At 41.8% G+C, this 24696-nt stretch overlaps 4 protein-coding genes and 1 pseudogene across 5 annotated transcripts; 4 read left to right on the top strand and 1 right to left on the bottom strand.

Annotated features, from left to right (window-relative positions):
- The first annotated feature begins 187 nt into the window (after nucleotides 1-187).
- LOC133908807 (uncharacterized) lies at nucleotides 188-3307 on the top strand (annotated as a pseudogene).
- A 618-nt stretch (nucleotides 3308-3925) lies between these two features.
- Nucleotides 3926-5376, top strand: LOC133908805 (probable UDP-arabinopyranose mutase 1). Its single transcript, XM_062350973.1, has 3 exons — nucleotides 3926-4295; nucleotides 4391-4810; nucleotides 4904-5376. The coding sequence occupies exons 1-3, from the start codon at nucleotides 3993-3995 to the stop codon at nucleotides 5237-5239; spliced, it is 1059 nt and encodes a 352-aa protein (XP_062206957.1). The 5' UTR covers nucleotides 3926-3992; the 3' UTR covers nucleotides 5240-5376.
- A 1470-nt stretch (nucleotides 5377-6846) lies between these two features.
- On the top strand, nucleotides 6847-8797 carry LOC133908806 (uncharacterized). Its single transcript, XM_062350974.1, has 2 exons — nucleotides 6847-8367; nucleotides 8473-8797. The coding sequence occupies exon 1, from the start codon at nucleotides 7142-7144 to the stop codon at nucleotides 7481-7483; it is 342 nt and encodes a 113-aa protein (XP_062206958.1). The 5' UTR covers nucleotides 6847-7141; the 3' UTR covers nucleotides 7484-8367; nucleotides 8473-8797.
- Nucleotides 8798-11050: 2253 nt separating this feature from the next.
- LOC133908803 (mitochondrial import inner membrane translocase subunit TIM50-like) lies at nucleotides 11051-21677 on the top strand. 2 transcript variants are annotated; one of them, XM_062350971.1, is made up of 10 exons: nucleotides 11057-11551; nucleotides 11712-11800; nucleotides 12350-12386; nucleotides 13207-13268; nucleotides 13370-13483; nucleotides 13743-13847; nucleotides 13926-14024; nucleotides 19082-19238; nucleotides 19352-19454; nucleotides 21342-21677. In XM_062350971.1, the coding sequence occupies exons 1-10, from the start codon at nucleotides 11299-11301 to the stop codon at nucleotides 21385-21387; spliced, it is 1065 nt and encodes a 354-aa protein (XP_062206955.1). In that variant the 5' UTR covers nucleotides 11057-11298; the 3' UTR covers nucleotides 21388-21677. The 2 variants fall into 2 exon arrangements, 1 of the variants encoding a protein (XP_062206955.1); XR_009908270.1 differs by lacking the exons at nucleotides 19352-19454; nucleotides 21342-21677 and adding an exon at nucleotides 18126-18276 and having other exon boundaries at nucleotides 11051-11551; nucleotides 19082-19217.
- On the bottom strand, nucleotides 15061-16855 carry LOC133908804 (glutelin type-A 1-like). Its single transcript, XM_062350972.1, has 4 exons — nucleotides 16528-16855; nucleotides 16169-16443; nucleotides 15575-16054; nucleotides 15061-15477 (listed from the first exon to the last, which is right to left on the bottom strand). The coding sequence occupies exons 1-4, from the start codon at nucleotides 16853-16855 to the stop codon at nucleotides 15061-15063; spliced, it is 1500 nt and encodes a 499-aa protein (XP_062206956.1).
- Nucleotides 21678-24696: the final 3019 nt, after the last annotated feature.

Raw genomic sequence — 24696 nt, 5'->3', positions numbered from 1 at the left:
AAGATATGTAATCTTGAAATATTTGAATATATGTGTGTCTATATATATTGCAGGACTGAGCTACACTGAGGCCCGAGCAAACTCGCCAACCACGGCCACGATTTCAGGGCTCGTCTGGATGCAATAGGGAGCCCCTTGCGGACTTCGGCCCGTTGCAGTAGAATATTTTTTTTCCCTGAATCGGACGGGTAAGATGGAACCACGTCGTGCAGACGCCGAAGCAAGGTTTACGCGGCGTGACTCCGTGAGAAGAGAAACCTCCGGCTGTGCGAAGCGGAGGAGGGAGAGATCATAGTTCATCGGAGATGTCGAAGCGGCAGGGACCCCCGAAGCACCAGAACCGCTACGCGTGGAAGCCGAACCTCGGCCAGAAGATCAACGAGACCATAAGAGCATCTCCAACCAAGCCCTCTTCTCACCCCATATCCTACATTTGAGGAAAAAACGATGAAAATTGATCTCCAACCGACCCCCTATCCGACCCCCTTTATTTGAGGACTCCTCAAATCTCCTCCCTCATCCCCTACATTTAGGGGCTCCCCATCCAACCCCTCATTTGGGAGAGAGGGGAGAGAGAGAGGAAGAGAGGGGAGAGAGAGGAGAGAGAGTTACCGGATATTAATAAAATAGAGATGATTCGAATATAGGGGGTCAAATATGAGGGATCGGTTGGAACACGTTGAGAAATAGGGGATGAAATCTGGATGAGGAGCCCCTAAATAAGAGGGATAGGGGGTCAAATATGAGGGCTTGGTTGGAAATGCTCTAAGCCCGTCGCCTCCCCTCGCCCTCCCCCTACCCCTACCCCTACCCCGTGCTTCTCGATCGCCGAAATCTAACCATTGGAAACCCTCGCCGCCGCAGGAGCCCGGGGGCAGGTTCCGGCCTCTTTCGGAGATCACCGGCGTGTGCCAGCGCTGCCGGGACCAGATCGACTGGAAGCGCAGGTTGGGAGTTGTCATCCCTCATCGGTTATCTTGACTCGTAATTAGAGTGGTTTCGACTGTTCTGTTGCTCCTGGGTCCGATCCGTTCGTCTCCTTTTGCAAGTACAAGCCCATTGTTGAGCCCGCAAAGTGGTATCTCTCTTCCCCTCTTCGTGCTTTCCGCATGTACGGAACAGCTAGAAGATTATACTGATGTTATTTTGGTTTGGCGATGGGCAGCCAGAAGTGCGGGAAGCGAGCCGTACGACAGGCGTACCACAACGTCTGCAGAGGTGAATTTCGGCTGCTCAATTGATCATGCCTCTGGTTCTGGTAGTGATGTGTTGTGTTGTTACTGATTTGGTTGCCTCTGCTTGATGTAGGTTGCTCCAAGGACCTCGGTGTATGTGCCAAGTGCTGCACTCATGTTAACGGGCTTGTGGGAAGGTGATCCCTGCTGTTTATTTCTGTTGTAAACTTGTAGTTGTATTGGCATATCTACATAATGTCAGTTATTTGAACAATTTGGTATTTTACTGTAGGGATGCTAATGAAGAGGAGAGTGAGCGCAGGGCACTAGAGGAGGTTTGATTGTGTTATATTTGAAAGAGGTTTGCTATGAACCTAGAGGAGTATTTCTTTTGTGCTGATGACTGAATTGTTTTTCAGGCTATCAAAGGTGCTAGGGAGGGGGAAAGACGCACCCTTCTTCGCATTGTGAGTAATTACTGTTCACCTCTTCGCACTGGATAAAATTTTATTATGGTGCACTTGCCTCTGCTATTTATGCTCTCCTTGATGCTAAATCTGAATTGACATATGACTAGGAAACCCATTAGCATGAAAACTGAAATTTCTTTTCATCACCGAGGTTGACCAATTGTTTGACAAATTCTGGATAGCCTGTGTGGCTTTGCTTTCAATTGACTAAATTGTTCCTAGTCTAGTACGACGTTTCAATTGAATAGAGATAGGTACATTCTATCCTTCTTTTTTGTGGATACATGATTCTTTGGTTCCATTATGTAGCATGAGACTTCAGGACGAATTGTGCGATTTTACACGTGATTGGACTACACTGTCGACTCCTAACTATTTGAGTGTTTAAATACCTTTTGGGTTTCTCGAAATCTAGATAATAGAAGTTGAGTTGTACTCATATTCCAGATGGGAACTGTTATCACATGCTTATTGATCCAGAATTCCATATTAAAGAACTGGTTGAAACTTGAAACACTCATGTCTCTTTTTTGTATCGAAAGCGATTTGACTGGTAATTGTCTGTTGGAAGATAGTCCAGGAGGCAGGAGCTTTTCTGCAATGAACAAACAAAACTTAGGCATGTCAATCACCAATGAACACTACGATGTTAATATTATAATAGTCTGATTTGCACGACTCTTCTGGCATTTACCTTTTGTGTTAAGTCAACATAAGTAATCATCTTGATTCTATTCTACCGCTCCAAAGCTACCCGCTCTGAACTTGGGGCGCGTCTTGTCAAGGTCCCTTTCGATTACCTTGAGATACAATAGAAGACCAAGGCAGCAATTTTATAATCGATCCATGCTAGGAGCATTCCGTTATGTAATATTCCTTCACTGGTTGCATTACGAGATAGTAAATTCTATTTATTTAAATTACATTAAAAAGTAGTTGAAATGTCTTAATAAAGCGGTGCTCTGTGTCTTGAAATAAATAGGAATAAGTTTCCTGTTTTGCTATATAGAATGCTAGTATCGGTGAAAATCCCATATTCATGGGTTTTGTTCAAAAAAATTCCCTATTCGTGGGATATGGTATTTTGTTATGAGACATCTATGCTTAAGCAAGCTGGGTTCAAATGCAAAACATTGATGATTTCGACTTGGAAGTTGTTGAGATGGAAGTGGAATATGATTCCAAATTATTGTGGTACCTTACTGGAACGAAAACCCCAGTTCAATGTTCTAATGTTGACATTTCAGTAACCAAAGTGAACCTTCAGACCTTTTTTACTCTCTTTTTTCACCACTGGTAATCTATGTGATTATTTGCGCAAAAACTCTTCACTAGAAATACATAAATAATTGATACGATTAACATTTCCTGGCAGATGAACAAAGGCAAGGGTGGGGAGAGTGGACCGTCGGTCCCAAAGATTGCCGACAGAAGTTGAGAAGGTGACATCTTCCCTGCTGCATCACTTGATGAGTACGTGGAACAAGCTAGAGAACAAGATGATTCTGATGAAGAGGCGGGAGATTTTGTAGAAGATTAAGTTCCGAATGCTTTATATGTATTTTTCTTACAGTAATGGGATGGTGTGATTGCGGGCAATTTCAGACGCTGCAGAAATATTATGGCTAGTTCTATTAGATGTGATATTCATTTGATGGTGGTAGGATTGTTCTGCTCTTATAGCTGTGTTTCTCTAAAGCTTCGAATTGGAAGCTGTTAGGTCGTTGTTTTGCTGTTCTACCTTGTTGATTGTTTTTTACTACTTATTCATGTATATCAGTTGTATTCAATTATGGCACAACAAAAGTTAATTAAAACAGTCGCCAGATAAGCCTACATCACGATTCAGAATTCACAAATGGTGAAATCACTAAACCAGTGTGGCATTCAACGTTCTCTTGAGGTCCTCCGTTATGGATCGCATTGAAAGTGGACCGCATTGAAAGTTACGAGAGTAATGGCTGACCAGTACTACGTACGCAACGTACAAATTTACCGTCTTGCAAAGAAAAACGAATGCATGCTAGATTTGTCCATTGAGTCCCGATCCAACGGCCGTTCGCCGGCAGCTGACTGCAGCAAAGCCAGCCGTTCCTTTCCCCGGCTAGCACTCAACCACCGGGCTCCCGATCCGTCATTCGCGCGCGCCACTCCGCGGCCCTGGTCGATTCAGGGCGACCCTCCCGCGGCCGGCTGACGCGTGGAGCCCCCGGGCCACCAAGGCCACGCGGCGTTATATATGGGCGTCCTCCTCCTCCCCCATTCTCACCGTCCACCTCCCTCCTGAACCGCGCCTCCTCTGCTCCGCTCGCGTCTCGGATCGAGATTCCCCAGCTGCCGGTCCGCGATGGCGCCGCCGCTCAAGGACGAGCTGGACATCGTGATCCCGACGATTCGCAACCTGGACTTTCTGGAGATGTGGCGGCCCTTCTTCCAGCCGTACCACCTGATCATCGTGCAGGACGGGGACCCAAGCAAGACGATCAAGGTGCCCGAGGGGTTCGACTACGAGCTCTACAACCGCAACGACATCAACAAGATCCTTGGGCCCAAGGCGTCCTGCATCTCCTTCAAGGACTCCGCCTGCCGCTGCTTCGGCTACATGGTCTCCAAGAAGAAATACATCTACACCATCGATGACGACTGCTTCGTGAGTGTTTGCTGCTCCTTCTTGCACTCGGTACGTTTCTTTCTCGCCCGTACTAGCTAGTGATGCGAGTGCCGCTGCGATGAATGCACATGCAGGTGGCCAAGGACCCTACGGGGAAGGACATCGACGCGCTGGCGCAGCACATCAAGAACCTGCTCTGCCCGTCCACGCCGCTCTTCTTCAACACCCTGTACGACCCCTTCGCAGAGGGCGCCGACTTCGTGCGCGGCTACCCCTTCAGCCTCCGGGAGGGCGTGCCGACCGCCGTGTCGCACGGCCTGTGGCTCAACATTCCCGACTACGACGCCCCCACGCAGCTGGTCAAGCCCCGGGAGAGGAACGAAAGGTACGTCAACGCCGTGATGACCATCCCCAAGGGCACCCTCTTCCCCATGTGCGGCATGAACCTCGCCTTCGACCGCGACCTCATCGGCCCGGCCATGTACTTCGGCCTCATGGGCGACGGCCAGCCCATCGGACGTTACGACGACATGTGGGCCGGCTGGTGTGTCAAGGTAACAATCAAACACCACTTTCGCGTCGATCCGGTGCACAATTCGCAACGCAACCTTTGATCGATTGCGCCGCTGCGTGTCCACATTGTGCAGGTGATCTGCGACCACCTGGGGCTGGGCGTGAAGACCGGGCTACCCTACATCTGGCACAGCAAGGCCAGCAACCCGTTCGTGAACCTCAAGAAGGAATACAAGGGCATCTTCTGGCAGGAGGACATCATTCCCTTCTTCCAGGCCGTGACGCTGTCCAAGGACTGCGACACCGTGCAGAAGTGCTACGTCGCGCTCTCGCAGCAGGTCAAGGAGAAGCTCGGCAAGGTCGACCCCTACTTCACCAAGCTCGCCGACGCCATGGTAACCTGGGTCGAGGCCTGGGACATGCTCAACTCCGGGGAGGCCGCCGCCAACGGCAAGCCCAAGGGGAAGTAGATCAGCCGCCGGTGAAGGGGAAAGCGATCGGCGCCGTGTGCTGCGCGCTGCACCTTTCCGCTTGTAGGTTCTGTGCATCAGGTTCAAGCTGTTGTGCTTCTTCCACATGGAGTGAGTACACTCCGTAAACATTACTTAGTTCATGGTCCTTTTTTTTTCTTTATTTGTTTTGTCAAGTCGAGGTTGTTTCCTCGAAATTCGCCGTTCATTCGTGGGACTATGCATGTGAACTTTCGTGTATTGTTTACAATGTAATGTGAGAATAATTAAATAAATATTGGAAAGACGCTTCTGTAGGTCTATGTATGTTATGTGGTGTATATTTTTTCCTTTATTTTTTTGGCAAATTCATTTGTATATTTATTCATTTGCAAGGTTGAAAATTGCAAAATACCTCCTAGGAGCAAGGTTGTCAGATCCACGTACAGATCCTAGAATCTTACGATCATATGATACTAGAAGTCAAAACTGATCTAACCATATGTCTTAAATTTATAGTATCATGATCTTATATGTGAATTCTATATGATCTCACACAATCGCTAAGATCCTATATTATATCTTGATCCTACAATTCTAGATGAAAGTTCTATAGGATCCTACAAAATCATTGAGATCTATGCATAATTAATCTTTATTACTTTAATCTAACATATTTTATTAGTTTGTATCTTCAGAATCTATGTTTAACGATATTTCATATTTGTTAAATATATTTTAAATATAAAAATAAATTAAACTTCAAAATAGATCCGATCATGCTCGATAAAAAACATCTTACTTAGATCCTGATCCTAAAAACCTTGTCTAGAAGCAACTTTAAGTTTTGTATTTCCCACTGTATCTCATTTGTTTAGCAAATTTCCTATGCGTGAGGCCGTTGCCTTGCTCACGTGCCAGGCACTCGCTGGCAGCGGTTTCTCCCGTGGCCTCTGCTTGTAGCCCCATCGCACCAAACGAACCCGGAGCCCCGGACAGTCCCAAAATACCCTCTTCCACAGTTCCACTTTCTGTAAACAAAAATCAGTTTCCAAAATTGAAATCCAGTACTACAAGAGCAACTAGTGAGTTCTAATATACGAACTAGCGTACCTCAGTTTACGAAGCAACAGACTAAACCATCTTTTAGTTCTTTCACTATGTAACTTAAGTAAATCTCTATCTTGCAGCTGCCACAAACAAAACTTTATAGTTATTTTGCTGGTGAGATGTTCAAGTGACTAACCCGCTATTGATGGTTCTGAAAGAAAAAAACTAAGAGAAAGTGCAAAGGAAAAGGAAGTGACACCGAGCTAGCTATCTTGTCTGTAGTTCACAACCACACATAAGCTTGGAAAGCATAGTCAATCGAAGAAAAAGTCTGAAAAGAATTTGAGATATATAGTATATCTTATATAACAGAACTAGTTGTTGTTTATGATCTTTCTTTCACTTATTATATATCTAAATGTTTATTTAAATATTTGGAATATAAATTATATGTCGAGTTATGGTATAACTGCATGAACTTCCGAGGCATAAACGATAGATGTCTTGTTCCGCATATAACCCACAATTTTGCCTCCACCAAAAATGAGCACAGGGGTATTTCGGTAAACTCCAAAAAGAACGGACAGGCCCTCCGTCCACAGTCCGCACCGCCCCTGGCGCTGCAAGAAAAAACATCGCCAAAAGAGCACACAACCTTGGCTGGAGGCGGCGGCAGGGCGAATCTCCGCAGTCTGAGTCTGAGATAACCCCACGCTTCCCACCAGCCCATTCCTTTCCCCACACCCCGTCCTCCTCCGCTTCCCCCGACGCCAAGAGCCAAACCTCCAGCTAGCAAGCTCGCTCGCTCCAGAAGCTTCCCCTTCCCCCTGCCCCTAGATCTCCCATTCCCTCCAGGCCGCCGCCGATCCGGCGATGGCGACGAAGGCGAAGCTCGGGGAGCTAATGTGGGAGCACCGGTTGCAGGCGGCGGCCGCGGTGGCGTTCGTTGCCGCGGCCGCCGTCTCGATCTCCGCCATCGGGCCCAGGCTCGGCGCCGTGGTCTCCTTCTTCTGGCCGCTGCTCGTCTCCACGGGCTTCTTCCTCGTGGCCGTCGCCGTGCTGCTCCGGATCTCGCCGCCGCCCGCGGGTGCCGACGAGTCCGGCAAGGAGCTCATCGACTTCGTCGCCGGGTGCCGCCCGGAGCACTTCGTCCCGGAGTCGGCCGCGGCCGGGGCCGCGCCCGCCGTGGAGGCGCCGCCGGAGCCGGAGATCTAGCGGCCGGCCGGAGGAGGAGCCGAGGAAGAGGTGTGGCACGGTATCGTCGCCTTGGGGTGACTCGAAGGTGGCGGTGGGGGTAACCTGTATGGGCCCACCTAGAAGTGGCGGGCGCACGGCCCCGGCCGGCTCCCGTACGGCGCGGCCGCGGCTCGGTAGCGTAGGATTTCTCCATGTCTCCCTCCCTAGTCCGGCTCTGGTCCGGTGTACAATACCGTGGAATTCAATAATAAACCATCGCATAAAATAAAACCGTCCTCGCCGAGGCGATCTGCGTGTGCCTTCCCTTTCGTGTTTCGCCGTCCAGTTTCTACTTTTCTAGTCGAGGCTTTAGCTCAGCATCATCGCTGATGCCAGGGAAAGCGAAAGGTGAACGAGACCTTAGCTTTCGGTCATCTGCTTTAGAGTCTCTTCTCACAAAATTCCGTATCCCCATCTAGCTTTCCAAGGTCTCGCGTTCCTCAAAATCATTCATAGATCTTTATATTTTTATCGGAAATCATTCATAGATCTTTATTGTTTTTTGATCGGAAATCATTCATAGATCTCATTTCAAAGCCTGATAGGTTGCTCGTTGCTGGATCCTTTCGGCGTCAGAGCGAATCTGGGACCGTCCAATTTTTCCGCTCGTGCTCTCCTAAAATTTTTCCTTCTATAACACTATTAAATTATTCTTTAACATTATTACGATATCTTTTATTTTTTATATCCTTAACAAGTATTTTAATTCCTATTTTCTATTACTCCTATTTTTTAATGACCTACCGTTATTCTCTTTAAACAGTGATACGAAGATGCCGACTCTGCTGGGATGCTCTAAGGGATGACGGCCGCCAAGTCGTAGAAGAATGAGTAGATGACCGACGCTTCCCGTCGCTGTCCTCGTAAGGCCCCACCAGTCATATTGAATTCGGGTCTGTTCAGGAAGGAGCTAGGCTGGGTAGTCACTGTCGCCATACTAAATTTTGATCTGCTTCGAGCTTTTGAAGGAACGGCGCTATCAGGCTATGGTCAGTTGGTCACCCTGCAGTAGTCAATGCATACCTGCGAGGTAAAGTGAAATCGTGGGGGTCCGTGTGCTCGGATGCCACATGGAACGTTGAAAAATGAAAATGATCAAGGATTAACGTCCATTGTTCTGCACGGATGACAAATGCTAGCTTTGTCTCTCTTGAAAAAAAAATCATGTTGAACTAGAACTGAGCATTGGTTTTGATGGTTAGGATAGGTGACTGTATCCTTGCCTGTCAGCTATCATACTTCTAGTTTGCTTTTTTATATGTCTGGTTAAGATGAAATTTTTAGTGGTAGGTGATGTATCAATCGATAACAAAGTGTTTATAACGATTTCGTCAATTTTCAAACTCTATATCTCTATATAAAGAACTTATAAATGCCAGTAGTTCTATTGGTATTTAAAAAAAATCCATATTGAACTATATAACTAGTCTACTACTTTTTAAAATGGTCTGTCGCCCTAACCCACGCTTGTGAATGGGCCCGCATGCTGCAAGTTTGCAAATCACTTAAAAGAGTTAGAGGGTGTTTTCGCACAAATAGATGTCAATATATTTGGCTAAATGACTTTGGAAAGTGTCAAAATTGATGTTAAGTTCCATTAAAGGTAAATATTGGTTGTGCAGCTTTCCATTTTCCTGAATTTCGGGGCGATATTTGTTTATGACACAACTCTTTGTGCTAAGGTAGCGTCGGGCTCGGGGTACGATAACCAGTTAGCTAACCCTGTTCAACTAGATTAGCTTAATTTATAAATTTGTTTTGACAATTAATTAATTAGCCCAATTAGTCATTACATCACATGATGTATAGAATCATTAATTATTACTACGTTTTTATATAACATGACACACCGTGTGGAGATGAAATTAAAATTAAACCTATTAACCCACCGGTGTTGACGGGTTAAACTTAAAAGAACTGCAAGATACTACACATGTTAAGAGACGACCCTACGATCATGTTGTGCATGCTAGTAGTGTTTTTAAGGATTGTTATGTAGATTAGTGTTGGTGCAAGAATGCACAGTCTGAAATTCTGAATGTTCTCCGGTCGAAGAGGAGAGACACGATCATGTCACTTCACGGCGTGCGTTAGCATGGGGAAAGGGGAATTCTGCTATTAGGTTCGGAAGGAGATGTCACTCCTTCACTGGTGCACATATATTTAATTTTACTAATTTATTTCTCTCATATAATATTATGCATATGTTGATTTCCTTATATATCTCTTTTTTTTACTACTTTTATAATTTTAAACTTAAATAAACAGTCATAATAAGCTCTACATGTAAAGAAAAAAGTTTTACTTGCATCTCCCCCTCCCTCGATCTCCAGACTTCCAGTTCGTCCCACGCCTCGGCGTCAGGGTTCAAAAATTAATCGGTAACCGACCAAAATGCGCGATAGGCATCTCGGTCCGGCTCGGTTTCAAAAACCGAATGGTAACCAAATTTGAATTCAAAAATTCAAAAAATCAAAAAAATCAAAAAAAATTGTAAAAAAACTAGACACAATTCTAAGACCTTATGTGAATTTTTTTAAAAAAATAATGTTATTTGCATCATATTCTATAGGGAGAAAGTTTGAAAAAATGAAAAAGTTGAAGCGTGTGGCTCAGTTATTAACTCATGTTAAAAAAAGCTTAATATGCAAACACATTTTTTTATGTAGAATGTATCTTAAGAGGATCTTTAAAATTGATTTCACTTTATTTAGAGTTTTATTAATTTCTCTATGATTTTTACAAAGTTCACAAGCATAAAGTGAATATGTTAAGAAACAACACTGTAATTAACTTTTTCATGTCTAATATTATTTTTTCTACGTAAATCATAGTATAAATAAACTAATAAAAGTGGTTTCACTAATTTTTGAGGTGTGATAGGTCCATTATGAATTAATCTAGTCGCAACACATTTACACAATCCTGCATGTTACAATAACTAATTCATGAGTTCATGTATTTTTAAAGGACATAGGATTATGTAAGAAGACTAACAAAATTAGTTTCATTATTTTTGGATTAGCAAAGAGTAAACTATGCATTTAACTTGGTTTAACAAATACATTTTTTCACAGAAAATTTTGAACTTTTTTATGAGTATAAATACTTTTATCATGTAGATCATGTTACAAGGAAACTAACAAAATGTATTTCACTTGATTTGAAGCTTAGATGAATTAGTTATTGATTTTATAAGATTTAGATAATTTTTAGATTTTTGGTTGAACTTTACTGAAAATCGAGAAAACTATCGAGAAAACTGAATGGTTACCGATAAAATCGAGCGGTTACCAAATATGCTGAAAATTCGAGAAAACCGCTCGATAAATCAAGAAAATCACCCGGTAACCGGTCCAATTCGACCGGTTACCGAGAGGTCAATTTCACGAATTTTGCCTCAAATTTTAAAGTTTATCAAACAAATTTTATCCAAATTTTATTTAAATTTCAAGTGATTATAATTATTATTATGAATTTTCGGTAATCATTGGAGCTCGGTAACCATTGGACTGTCGGTAATGTGAGCCATGCTCGGCGTCTGGCTAATGGCCACTTGGGACAAAACGCATCCTCCAAGCATATGCCAGCCCGTCTGACGAGTGGGGCCACTCGGAGCTCCTCCCTCTCCTTCTACCTCGTTCGCCATCGCCCGTCCGGCTATCCGCCTCACGCCCTGACCTCGGCATTCTCGGGGCCCTCGGCCGCCTCCTTAAACCCTCCGCGCGAACCGAACCAAACCAAAACCCAAGCCACGCCGCCCCGCATCCCCCACCTCTCTCACGAGCCCAACAATGTCCCGCGTCGCGAGCTCGCGCCTCCTCCCCAGGATCTCCGCACTCTCCTTCTCCACCGCCTCCCCGGCAGCATCCGCCTCCTCCTCCTCCTCCGCGGCGGCCGGGGCTGCCGCCTCCGATGCCTCGTCCGCTGCCGGCGACCCCGCCGCCACGCCGCCTCCGGCGGCCCGCAAGCCGTGGGGAGCGCTTAAGTTCGCCGTCGTCGCCGCTGTGTCCGCCGCGCTCGGCGTCACCGGCTACGCCAGCTACGGTGCGGATCCCGATCCCTTCCCCGCTCGGGGTCTGGTGGTTCCGCTACTTAGCGTGGCGGTTTTCGCTCCCTGTTTTAGATTCAATGCGGCCTCGATTTCGGTTTAGTGTCCCGTGTGTGATTCGTTTTCTCGTTTTTTTTTTGTTTGTGCTCTGTGTAGCTTATTCTCTGGATGAAGTGGATGAGAAGACGCGGGAGTTCCGGAAGAACTCCAAGCGTCCAATCCCCGAGGACGCGTCCGGCTTTGAGGTAGTGCGGTAACTTGTCATGTTTGGGTGCCTGTTGTCAACTTGATGTTTGGTTAGTTGTGTAAAGTCATGAGTAGCAGTGGTTATGAAATCAATTAGAGGGGTAAGAAATGTAACCTTGGGGATCTTATTAGTGGTGTAAAAAACTTTTCCCAGATCATGGTACTATGGTGAAACTCATGGCTATTTGGCGGCTGAATTTTGCGTTAGTCTTCTGCTAGGAATTTGCATCTGCTGAAATTACATATGGGGCAGTTTGGTTTTAGTGCATTTCCTGCTTTACTGCTTCAGGGGGGAATTCTTTGATATATAGGAAGAGATTTCAGCCGCCACTTCCCCATTTACTGTTCCATTCCATCAAAACGAACGTTGTACATGACTGCCTCATGAGGATTTGCATATATGATAGAATGCCACATGATGTTATACGGTAGGCTTGAAATCCGGGAATATAAGACAAAACAACTTGAATTCAGAACCAAGTAACCAACAGTGTTCTCCACTGTATCTCAACCATATCTAATAAAGTAATTGTTTTCCCTGTCTGCAGAAGTTTCAGGCTATGGCTTATTCAGCAGCTATGAAAGGTAGTAACTGCAACACACTCTTTCTTAATCTTTCTCATAGCCACCTCTGGACTATGGGAGTTGTCATATGCCATGCAAACCTTGTGTCCATCCACCTAATGAGCAATTCACCATTCTATTATTGTTGCTTTGTGCATAAACTTTGGAGCCTTGGGGCATCCTTGGGCAATTTCTGTACACATCACAGTGAATAACTAAGTCTCTTTGTTCTAGAAAATATAATTCCGTATGCCGTAACATAATGGTAGTCAGTAAGAAGTAGCTTAATGCATGCATGCTGCAATCGTTAAATTTCCAATCTCTATGCAATAAGTTCCAAATATGGTACCAGAGTTTACATTTGGGAGCACCACTCTACGCCCAAGTGTAAAGTACCTAGGTAACAGTAACACCCATCTTTTTGTAGCAGAAGCTTGCATCACTCTTTGTGATTGACTAGAGCAACTTTGGTAATTGAGGCAACATAATCATTAGACTGTATCAAATTATATGCGTTACATTATCACAGCCAATTGCTAAGAAGAGTACGTGTCATGGCACAAAAAAGCATTAGTGAAAAGTTAAGTCGTACTGACTCTCAATTAATGAATGATTATGACTGTATCCGCATATTCTAGATAGCTCTATACAAACGCATGTCACAGGGAAGGAACATGGTTATGAGCTTACTGATTAATCTGAGCACCATAGATACTGAGGTTTTTCAGTTAACGTCTGCATCCACTATATTGTTGTGAACTACCTCCTTAGATTACATGTTGGATGCCTTGCTTCCTTTTTCCTGCCTTCTGAGTACTCAGTATTGTATGTGTTTCTGTAGTTCCTGTTGCCGCTATTGAAGTATACTTGGATGTCAGGAGCCAAATTGAAGATCAAATTCGGGTCAGTAATAAATGGAAAAACTTTTTTTCCTTTGTGGTCCATGTTGGATATTGTGAAGAAATGCCCAGAGTCATGCTAATACATATACATATTTACTATAGGGCTTTAGTGAACCAATGTCAGACAAACTTCTTCCAGAACTAGCTCCTCAAGAACAGCATCTCTTCACCCTAGTTCTGGATCTGAACGAGACTCTCATATACTCAGATTGGAAGGTGAGCTTTTGTGTTTCACACATAGTTTTTCGATCTTGTTGCCATGGACCTCATGTATACCAAAATATGAGCCAAAATCTAATGTACTACAAACGTGTAGGCTAGGTTTATACAAGGGCTATATTTCTTTTATTAACACACGGTCAATTCTTTCTTTTTGGTTTTCTACCATGTTCATCTTATATGTTCACTCACTCCTTTGAGAGGCTGGGTGACTGCTTGATCAAGAATGCCTAACTAATGTTCAATATGCGTATAGCGTGAGAGAGGATGGAGGACTTTCAAGAGGCCAGGTGTGGACGCCTTTTTGGAACATCTTGGGAAGTTCTATGAAATTGTTGTGTATTCTGATCAGCTTAATATGGTAAGTTTATCAGAATTTTCAACTGTTTGCTTGTATTTGCAAGCATCTAACCTGGATGAAACTTTGTTACATGTGTAGTATGTCGATCCTGTTGTTGATAGGCTGGATCCAAAGGGTATTGTTCGGCACAAGCTATCAAGAGTTGCAACTAAATATGAAAATGGAAAGCATTATCGGGTATGGGAAATCTTACCTGCTATTCTGGTAGTAAAGCACATTGCCTGAATATCCATCCTTTTGCCTGAATATATTATATACTGGTTGGAACAGTTTTGTGATGTATTGATCTTTTAAATACCTGTCAGATAAGTCCCATATTATCTGTATATGCTTTTCTGGAATACTCTTGCTAATAATTTACAGCATGATTGGCTAGCGTTGGCATGTCATGGATTGAAATATTGTAGATGTTCCTTGAAATAACCAGTCAAGGATGTACTAAGTGAAAGTGATGTTATGATAAAATTGTTTCTGTCCATGTATTGAGAGGAACTGAGGCTAGCTCAGTCGGTGGGAGGGGTACACCCCCACCATCCAGGTCGAGTCCTCTACAACTTGAATTTGGGTGCCTAATTCTTCATGCAATGCCACCTAGTTCCTCCTTGGTGGATCGAGTTTTTTTTGTCATGTATTAAGTATTTAACGGAGGCTATATGTGAGTTGCCTAGTGTTTTTGTTGCTTTCATTTTGCATTATGCACACCAATCTTGTGTACTTTGCATTCCAGGCTTTCACAACGAAGTCACAGTTTTTGCCCTATCTCTGAAATTCTATTTCATCATAGCCTGATTCCGTTCTTTTAATGCATTTATATGTTCAGTTAACATAGTCGAGTTTTTCAAAGAGTGAAATGTTCCTTTCTCATTTACATCTTGCTCAGGGCGCCTTTGTCTTAATTGCATGAATGTTCCACTTTTGAGTTGGCGTGACTAGAATTTCCAGTTCTACAGTTTCATGTGCACAATTTTGGTAATTATGATTGGGCATCTAAATTGCCCTTTCTCAAACCAGTATAATTTGCATGGATAACACCAACAAAACAATTGCTTAATTTGAAATATCATTACACTAGAAGGAAAGACAAATATAAGGGATAACACTAGACTTTATTATCAGTATTGGAAAGGTTGAGCGATACATAGATGCAAAGCAACTGTCTTACAGTGTTTTGCTTGTTTATTCTTTAGCTGCATACCATTCTAGCAATTCAAGCCTAGGAGGATGCAGCCACACCAGCTACATCTTGGTAACTCCTATAGGTGTGGCTTGGAGTGAATGCACCAAACTCATTTCCTCTGTTATGCTTGAGTCTCCTAGCCTCTTCTCTTGAGACGCGGTATGCACTTGCTATAACATCATTTGGGAGGGCGCGGAAGATGGAACTCTTTCCTGCAATGTGGCTCACCATGGAGTTAGGGTTGGTCTTAAATGCAATATATGCACATCCCTCTCTCTGTGCCTTCTTCAGTACTACATAGTGTTGTGGTATAATTAGCAACTGTCCACGGCGAAGCTCTCCGTTGAAAACAGTTTTCCCCCTGTTGTTTACAACTTGGACCCGGGCACGACCTTGAGTAATGTACACCACACTGTGAGCATTGATGTTCCAGAATGGTGAAAGAAGAGCACCCTACCATAGAATTTTTTTGGGAAATAACACATCGTTAGCAATTAGAATAATATGTGTGCTATCTTTTCACCAAGAAAAATATGTTGTGTGTATTTACCTGGTATAGATTTACTTTTACAGCACTCATCTGGACAATATTTAGAATTGGGAACTTCTGGCTGTTAAGATGTGTAATCCTTCCTGCTCTCGGGTTGTATGTATCAGCACGGTTAGGGTTATCAATGTTCTGCCTTACCCTCATGGCACAGAAATTCTCATCCAAACCGTTAGAACGGCCAGCCCCATATTGCTGTTGTTGATATGGTCTTGGCTGGTAATACTCTCCCTGTTGTACCTGTTGTTGCTGCTGCTCCTGCAATGATGCATATGGTTGGAGTAACGCAAGGCCACGCTCGGCGTGAACTATTTCGCCTCTTGGGTCATTTTGACACTGGAGTTGCCTTGCCACCCCCGTGCTTATACCAAGAGCCTCGCTAAGCAGTTCGACGCTGAAGCCACTGAAGATGTTCTGAGAGCGCTGCTCAACCTCAGGCCTGTATGTTTGCTGGCTTCTCTTGTTGCCAGCTAACAAGAAATCCTGGGAATTGATTAAGAATGATCAATATGCTAGCAGATTGTGATCCAAGAAAGTACAAAAAATATGATCAAAATACTATCTAATATTGACTTTGGATAGGTTATGCTTAGTTACCCTCTGTCTTGGGTCAAGTTGGTTTGCACCATTGTTTATATCAGAGACATATATGGCCACAAATGGTACTTCACCATCATTGTAGCACCAATGAGCTACACCAGCAGGCAATGCGATGATATCTCCTTGTCTGAAACGATGGATCTTTTGGTGCTCATCTCTGAATTTATGGCTTTGGCTTTGACCCTCGAAAACTTGGGCCTGTCCAGATTGTTGGAACTGTTGTTGGTAGGTCTCGGGGCATCCTGGGAAAATCGGCCCTGTTATACCTCTCCCTGCAAGTATGGTACATCCATGTCAATCACAAGCAATATAGGCGGGGTTGATTGATCGCTACTTAATTAAATCAGTGCACAAACCTTGGATGATATACACTAGAGTTGGTGTGTTGGTGTAATGAGGTTGTAGAAGGCCTTTAGGTTCCACAACTCGACGGATGACTGATACACCAGTACATTGAAACATCGCATTAGAGACATCATAGTACTCAGTTGTACCAGCTTGGGACCTTACACTTCGAAGCGGCTCGAGTGCTTGCAATCTATCGAATCTGCACTCTCTTGGACTTCCACGACGAGGAGTCTGCCATTGACGGGTACTTTGGCTGAATAGCTGGGCTATAGAGCCATGACACAATAGGAACAAGCAAACAGTGAAGAAAACTACAGAACGATTGATGGTAGCCATGTTTTTGTGGGACTAATGAATCCCGATGCTTTTATGAGAAACAACGACACACCACTAGGCTTTTTATAGTGTAATAAAATTGTCATCTAAGGGTTAAGATAGAGTCTGTTGATGTCCTTACATGAAGTGACTCATGATATATCAACTGTGGTACACGGAAGGTGAATGGATAATAATGGACATACAAGAATGCTTGAGTGAGACAACATTTCATTCGCTTTCTTTTTTGGGAATGTGGCATAGATCTTGTAAAGATGAAGTTTGTTAATGTCCTTCCATGAAGTGATTCATGCATTGGAATTGTGGCATACGAATGTTGGATGGATGATAATGGACATACAAATATACATGTGTGACAAATGTCATTTTGCTCTTTTTTTTTGCTGTAAAGATATAGTTTGTTAATGTCCTTGCTTGAAGTGACTCATGACATTGGAAGCGTGGTGCACAAAAGGTAGATGGATAATAATGGAGATACAAATATACATGCGTGACAAAACATTGTATTTGCTCTCTTTTTGCTGTAAAGGTGTAGTTTGTTAATGTCCTTACATGAAGTGACTCATGATATTGGAAGTGTCATATACGAATGGTGGTTGGATTATAATGGACATACAAATATACATGCATAGCAAAAAGTAGTATTTACTCTCCTTTTTGCTGTAGTTATAGTTTGCTAATGTCCTTGCATAAAGTGACTCATGATATCGGAAGTGTCATATTCAGTAGATGTGGATGGCTAATAACGTGAAAAAAACATACGTGAGTAACACGACATTACTTGCTCTCTTTTTTTGCAAAACATTACTTGCACTGGAAACATTGTACACACGGTATATACGTTTCACTTTTCCGCTATGGTAACCTGGTTTGTTATTTTTTTCTACATGGTTGATGGTGATCATGACTTACATCATGCATTTCTTTTTGAGCAAGTACTTTAACGATGGAGCTTTTCGGGTGGTACGTGCTGCATAGAGTATATGGACCACAGCAGGTGGTTACAAATGATCCATAGGTTGGTAGAGACATGCTAATTTGCATGAGTAAACTTTTAAGGCTAATCAAGAACACACATTTGCTCATCAATTCTTGTTTTCTTTTCTTGGTAGTACCATGATCATTACAGATTATTCAAGAGGTTGGAGCATCTTGTTTCATGACTCATATTTTCTTGTGCCACCCAATACAACAAAGTTTTGTCTTTTGTATTTTTTTGGTGTTTTGTTTTGGTTAACTACAATGATGATCAACTTATCATTTTGAACAGAAGCCAAGAAATAACATCAAGAATAAAATCATCATCTCAAGCTCCTTCAGGCAAACAGTTTTACATGACCTATATCGTTGTCATTTATTCATGTAAAATTGTTATCTTTTGAGCTTCGTGTGGCAGCAGTTGGCCAACTACTTTATGTGAGGTAGTGACTGTAAGCTGGTAGTATCACTTGCTAGTTTTTTACCGCCGCTGCGTTGCTTTTGATCCATGGTAGTTTCCTTCCTTCTAATTTCATTCTGTTTCGCCTGTCGTTTTGGGCTCAATACAGTCTCCATTCTCTAATACTTGTTTGGCATTTCCTTTAATTATATTAGGAGAAGTGAACAATTTAATGATATTAAAGTACTTTTAATGGGGAAAAATCTACCAGTATAATTCCCATATGACAGATTAAAATACTTTGATGTGAATTTGTGCCCAAGATCTTAAATGTTGACTGCATTCATTTTATGAGATCAAATAAAGAGAACAGAGGGAGTAGTAACAATGTAAAAAATAGAATCTTCCTATATATAAAATTACTGCATGGCCTATGATGCTTTCAAACCGTTGAAAATTGAATGTTTGCCATATGTAATATTCTCCTCAGCTAAAGATGAGTTGACTGTTCTCAGTCAGTTATTTAACCATTTCCATCTATGGTGATATGACCTATTTGAGTGTTTGCAACTTATTTTTCAAGTATGGTGCTTAAGTTGATGTAAGTATCCAAATGCTCAAAGGAAATGTGCGTTTATTAGTTGCTTGCTGAATGGTTTCCTGACCCCCCAATGAGTGCTCTTATTAGTGATCAATACTTGTTTGAAGTCTGAAGTGAAATGTGGTAAATCAGTAAATGTTTCTCTAACAAACCGGTCTTTATTGTAAGTTCTTGGTAAAATTATAAGAGGCACTTTGTGTTCTTTCGATTTTTACAAGTGACTGACCCTTTATGACGTCATTATTAGGATTTGTCAAAGCTAAACAGAAATCCTGCTCAAGTTCTTTATATCAGTGGGCATGCTCTTGAGTCATGCCTGCAGCCTGAGAACTGTGTCCCAATCAAACCTTGGAAGCTTGAAAATGATGACACTCAACTGCTCGATCTTATTCCATTTCTCGAATGTAAGTCCTGTAATCATTTTCTCCCTTTTTATCCTGTGAGGCTAGGCTTTTGTTTTTCTAGTCTGCTAACTATTTCTGTTTTTGGAATTCTTATAAACCTATAAATGTTGTAGATGTTGCTATGGCAAGACCTTCTGATATCAGGGCTGTTCTTGCATCCTATCAAGGTCGTGACATCGCTTCCGAGTTTATTGAGCGCTCTAAGGAACACCAGAGGTAAACAGATATTTGCTTATCAATTATGTACCCTTCTGGTTGTAGGTAATTGATATTCCTAATATTTGGTGCACCCAATCTGTACAACTTTATGAAAGTAACAATTGCTGTCATGGGTTGTGACCACAACTATGGTCACACTTCATGAGAACATTTTGATTCATGTTTAATCTGGGCAATTGGCATGCCTTGGCCCTTGGGTTGTTGAGTCTAAGCTGCGAGAAATATAGTATTGATCATCACTCTAAACTGGACAGGGGAATCAGCTTGCATAACGGCACTGATGTTTGAGTGGAATAGTGGGTCCCTCTGTCTTACAAGACAATAATTGATTACATCAGGCAAAATGCACGGATGATCTTGCTCCATGGTTATCACCTCTTTTTTTTTTGTCTCCCATTGTTTTACTATAACAAAAATCTTGCTCCATGGTTATCACCTCTTTTTTTTTTGTCTCCCATTGTTTTACTATAACAAAAAAGTTTCAGGGTTTCCTAGTTCATATTGCTAAGATTTAATTGGGTCCAAGCAATGTCTATAAAATCTAATAGGAAAATAAATTTATCTCGATGGGCAGTTTGCTACAGTAGGGATACGCGGTTGTAACTTTGTGTGTTCTTCCTTGTCGGCATCCCCAAATAATTGTTCAGATCTTGGATTGGTCTCTTATAGTTGGGCCAAATGGTTTGCCCATCCCCAAATAGTTGGATTTGTTTTGCACGTGCCAATGCCATTTCCCAAGTTACCAAATTACCCCTCTTAAAAAATAGTTAGTGGAAAAGATGAGGTAATCTCAGTCTTTAGCTTTTACTTTTGTGCAAGCTTTTCTTAGGAGAGTGTGGAATCACCTCATCCAGTTATTTGAGTGTCTTGATTATGCTATTCAGCAACCTGCTTGCTGCTGCATGGGACAAGCTCCTTTAAACTGCTCTTGATCAAGCCAATTTCATAAGCTCAGGCCTTTGGTGAAACCCCAGTTTCTAGTTCCTGCTTCGTGTTCCTGGAGTTTGTTCTAGCTTAGGGGTTAGGAACATTTTGCTTTTGCTGTTTGTGCTTTGCTGCAGCCTGAAATCGTTATGGGGATATTTTGGTAATTCCAGTATGATTTTGCAGTATAGCTTCAAAAGGATTGTTTTGAGTAGTGCCCATATATGAAAAGTAGCAATAGAAGTGCTTTTATAAAGTTACCCAATACCAAACAATGCCCTTTCTTCAATTTATACATGTTAATCGACTAATCATTCTGGTTTTTGTTTGAGGGATACCGTTATTACTTCTGTCTCCTTGTAGTTATACTTCAGTCTTCTTGTACCGTTATTACTTTATTTTTTACTATTACTAGTGTCTTTATTATCATTATTATTATTTTCTCATCATCTTTTTAGTTGGATCTTGTGGGTTTCATTTCCAGCCTATCCTAACTTGCTTGGGATAAATGTTTTTTTTTGTTGTTGTTGTTGTCGTCGTCGTCACTAAACTTGACGGGGACTATCTCTTGTAGATTTTCTTATTTGTGATTTTTATCTTTGTACAAATGTATAGAGAATTGCAACTCTGGGTTGGTGCCCATTGCTGCTTAGTTTCTTTTTACCTAATTTGATTGCTGTGGGAGCAAGTTAGCTTCTTTTACCTTTGTGAGTTGTGTAATGTTTTTTTTAAGCTACTTCCACTTTGTTGTACATCTATATGCTTCCTTAATAATTGCAACATGTCAGAGATATGATGGGCAAATAGCTCATACCGTGAACCTGGAAGTTGGTGGTATACCAGTAATGCTGTAATTTACCAAAATTCTCAATATTGCTTATTCATATGAGAGTCCAAGTGTCAGTTACTTGATTTAATGCTTGTAACAAGCTTTTATGGGCCACCAAAATCATTTTGCAGGCGCATGCAAGAACAAAAGCAACCAGGACGCTTATGGCGGCGATGATGACTAAAATCTGCTGGAAGCAAAACAGATCAATCTACACACCTCTAGACACATCAAACATTTGGCGCTTCACTCCGACCGAAGTGAACATAACCAATGACCAAGGCTTGTAATTGTGTCAATTTTTGGAGAGATGACCTACCTTTGGTAGTTATTAAATGTTTCCATTTTACTAGGTGTCTTACAGTGACATCTAACATATATATTTTTTTCAGAATTATTTAATCAAGTATGAGATGCCACCTTGGCCAACATTGTGAAAGTAATTTTTTTGGTCAGATTTACTTACATTTTTTGTTTCTGTAAAAATAATATGGTTTGACTGAACAAATTCTTGTGTTTTAGAGGAAATTGCGTGCTAAAGCTAGCCAACTGGCTGGCTCAAGGCCAGTTACTGTAGGTAGGGACGGCCCGAAGATAGGTGGCCTAGGTCGGCACAGCACGTCTCGCCAGGCTATGCCTAGGTCGAGGCCGCGGCATAGCTGTGATGTGTCGGCACGGGCATGGTATGACCGGCTCAGGCATGCTACGATCGGCTTGACAAGGCGAGACACGGTGAGGCATGTTTTGGAGTCGTTGACGTGTGGCGCTAGCCTGATTGGGCATGATCGGCTGGTCGGCTTGACAAGGCGAGACACGGCGAGGCATGTTTGGGAGTCGTTGGCGTGCGGTGCTAGTCTGATTGGGCATGATCGACCTGTCGGATATGTGAGTAAACAGGTTAAATGGGTTGTGTTCGGACGGTTGAACCCATCAACTCGAATTTTTCAAAAAAAATTAGTCGTTTTGTGACCATTTAGGCTTCATTTTTTTTTTTTGCAAAATCCACTATTTTTACATATAAATAGAGCATCATCTGGTCTTTCCATTCGACATCAGCAACAAAATTTGATCTCTTGTTTTCTCTTCTCATTCTTTTTTCAAAGTTTTAGAGAATTTACGGTAATTGAGAAAAATTAGTTTGAATTGTTGCAAAAAATCGGAGAAATTTCAACACCATTATCCTACTGTTTTGAAGAAATCTTAGTGATCTTTTGCATCGATGTTCTTTCTTGTTTCTTCCATTCTTTGTTTTATTATTTGATTATTTCTCTTTTCTAATTTTAAATATTTGAATTTTTTTATCATTCAATATTGATCATGGACACCAGTGATCATGATGATATGTCAAACAATCATGATTTTTTTTCTTAAAGGACTTTCAGGGGACTACAACCCCTTTGATAGTAGTATTGCAGGTGAAGAAGGACCTAACGGTGAACTTACAACTGTTTCACATGCAGTAGGATCTCTATTGTCAAACTCTACAAGTGCACACAAGTCAACAAGCACCGGCTCCAAAAGATCAAGAGCCACTATTTCTGAAGTTTGGCAAAACTATGAAATAATCTACAGAGAGGAAGCCGAGTAAGTGTCAGGTATGCTAGGTATTATATTTGAAATATGAATTATCTGTAAAGTCCTCAATAGAAATGAAACACTTGAAGAGGTACACCGCAACTTACAAGCGAAAGAGTGGAGCGGCCATAAACCAACTATTAGCATAAGATTTATTAACGGTTTTCGTATCTGCAGTTTTTTAGGCTGCCTTCAATTTTACTAGAAAGATATTAAAGAGAGAAGAACAGGTCTCACAAATGAGATGGTGAAAATACTCACTATAGTAAAAGACTGGGAACAAGCTAAAGCATGAATACAACACACTGCAGAGAAACATAGCTTGAAGCTTTATTCAAAAATTTGTATCTAGATGTTGGTAAGAACGTATAATTTCTAATTTTTTAGTTTAGTTATACTCTTTTTTCTTTGCTAGAAAGATTTTTAATGAGACAATATATGAATAAAGCTTTTTTAAATGCATTATGTGTTCATATTATTTCTAATTTTTATTTTATTTTTTGTGACTTTTCGTAATTTGTTTGAAAGCGACCTATCACCCACCCACTTGGCCTATAAATAGCCACCACCAACACCATTCACAAAACCACTCATAGGCTCACGACATCTAATTTTTTATCTTTCTATTTCTCTTTTACTACTTGCTACTTTGCTAGCCACTTCAACAAATCAAATTCATATATCTATTCATGGCTTAAGACGTCAAGAAGTTGTTTGAATGGTCATTAATATGGCAACATTTTAAAAAGATCTATAGAGAAATATACAGAGAATATGTAAAATTTGCTAAGTATAATATATGTAATAATATATTATGTGTAAGATTTACAAATGTAATAAGCCACTTGAGGAAGCATATTACATGTTGCAGGATTTTTTTTTGAAGTTTCTAATTAAACCATGTAATTTTTGGAACATAGGTTATACTCTTTTTTCTTCTAGTAAAAATATTTTTAATGAGATAACCAATCAATAAAACTTTTTTAATCTATTTTCTATTTTTTGAATTTTTTAACTATTCTTTTTGAAATTTTCTATTTTCGGATTTTACGCCTCTAGCACACGGACTGGTATAACATAATCCGTCAACTTAACGGGCCTGACAAGCCTGTGCCTAGCCAGGCTATACCCATTTGGACATATCCCTGCGTGTATTCTAAGCTTGCACTTTTCTTTTACCGGTTTTGATGGTTGTTGCAGTCTTGTGAATGTAACGGCTGAACTGCAGTAGTAATATAAATTGTTGGTGGATGAGTTATAAAAACTCGATCAACCTAGTGTTACTATGTGTAGATGAGCTGAGCCTGTTTTGGTGGGTAATAACTGTATTTTTTCTGAACCTTATTACTTTTTTTGCAAAAAATCTGGACCTTATTACATGGTAGTGTGGGTAAGATCTAGAGGGTTTACTTGTTATTATCAGTTCTGAAGATGATTCTATATCAGGGCATTTCTTGGTCCTAACTTCTCATAGTTGGCAGGCTGAAGCTGCGTTCTACAGCATTATAGTTTGCCATGCAAGATTTTAACTTGCTGCTCCTCGACACGGTGGCTATTACTCTCTAGATTCAGCTGCTAAGGACATTTATGTTCACAAACTTACTAAATGCAAGCAGTGCTGTTGGGTGGAGGGAGCAGAGCCATAGTGGTTCCTTAGGCTCCCTCACAAGCCGGCGATCTGGGTTGATCCCAGCGTTGGCAGTAGGAGGCCCCTTTACAGCCTCCTATTCTGAAAAAAAAAAGAAAAAAAAAGAAGCAGTGCTGTTGGGATGTCAGGCATGAATGATCATGCACCAAAACAATTGCAACAGCAAATAAAACTACAAGTGTTCTAGGTACTGTGTTACGAAATGTGATCAAAGAGCAACCGCCCATGCGGTTGTAGTTGTAAGCGGGTGTCCGTAGTTTCCA

This window comes from Phragmites australis, chromosome 2, assembly GCF_958298935.1.
Source record: "Phragmites australis chromosome 2, lpPhrAust1.1, whole genome shotgun sequence".
Taxonomy (NCBI): Eukaryota; Viridiplantae; Streptophyta; class Magnoliopsida; order Poales; family Poaceae; genus Phragmites; species Phragmites australis.
The sequence above is the reverse complement of the archived record's forward strand: the minus strand, read 5'-3'. Positions and strand labels throughout refer to the sequence as shown.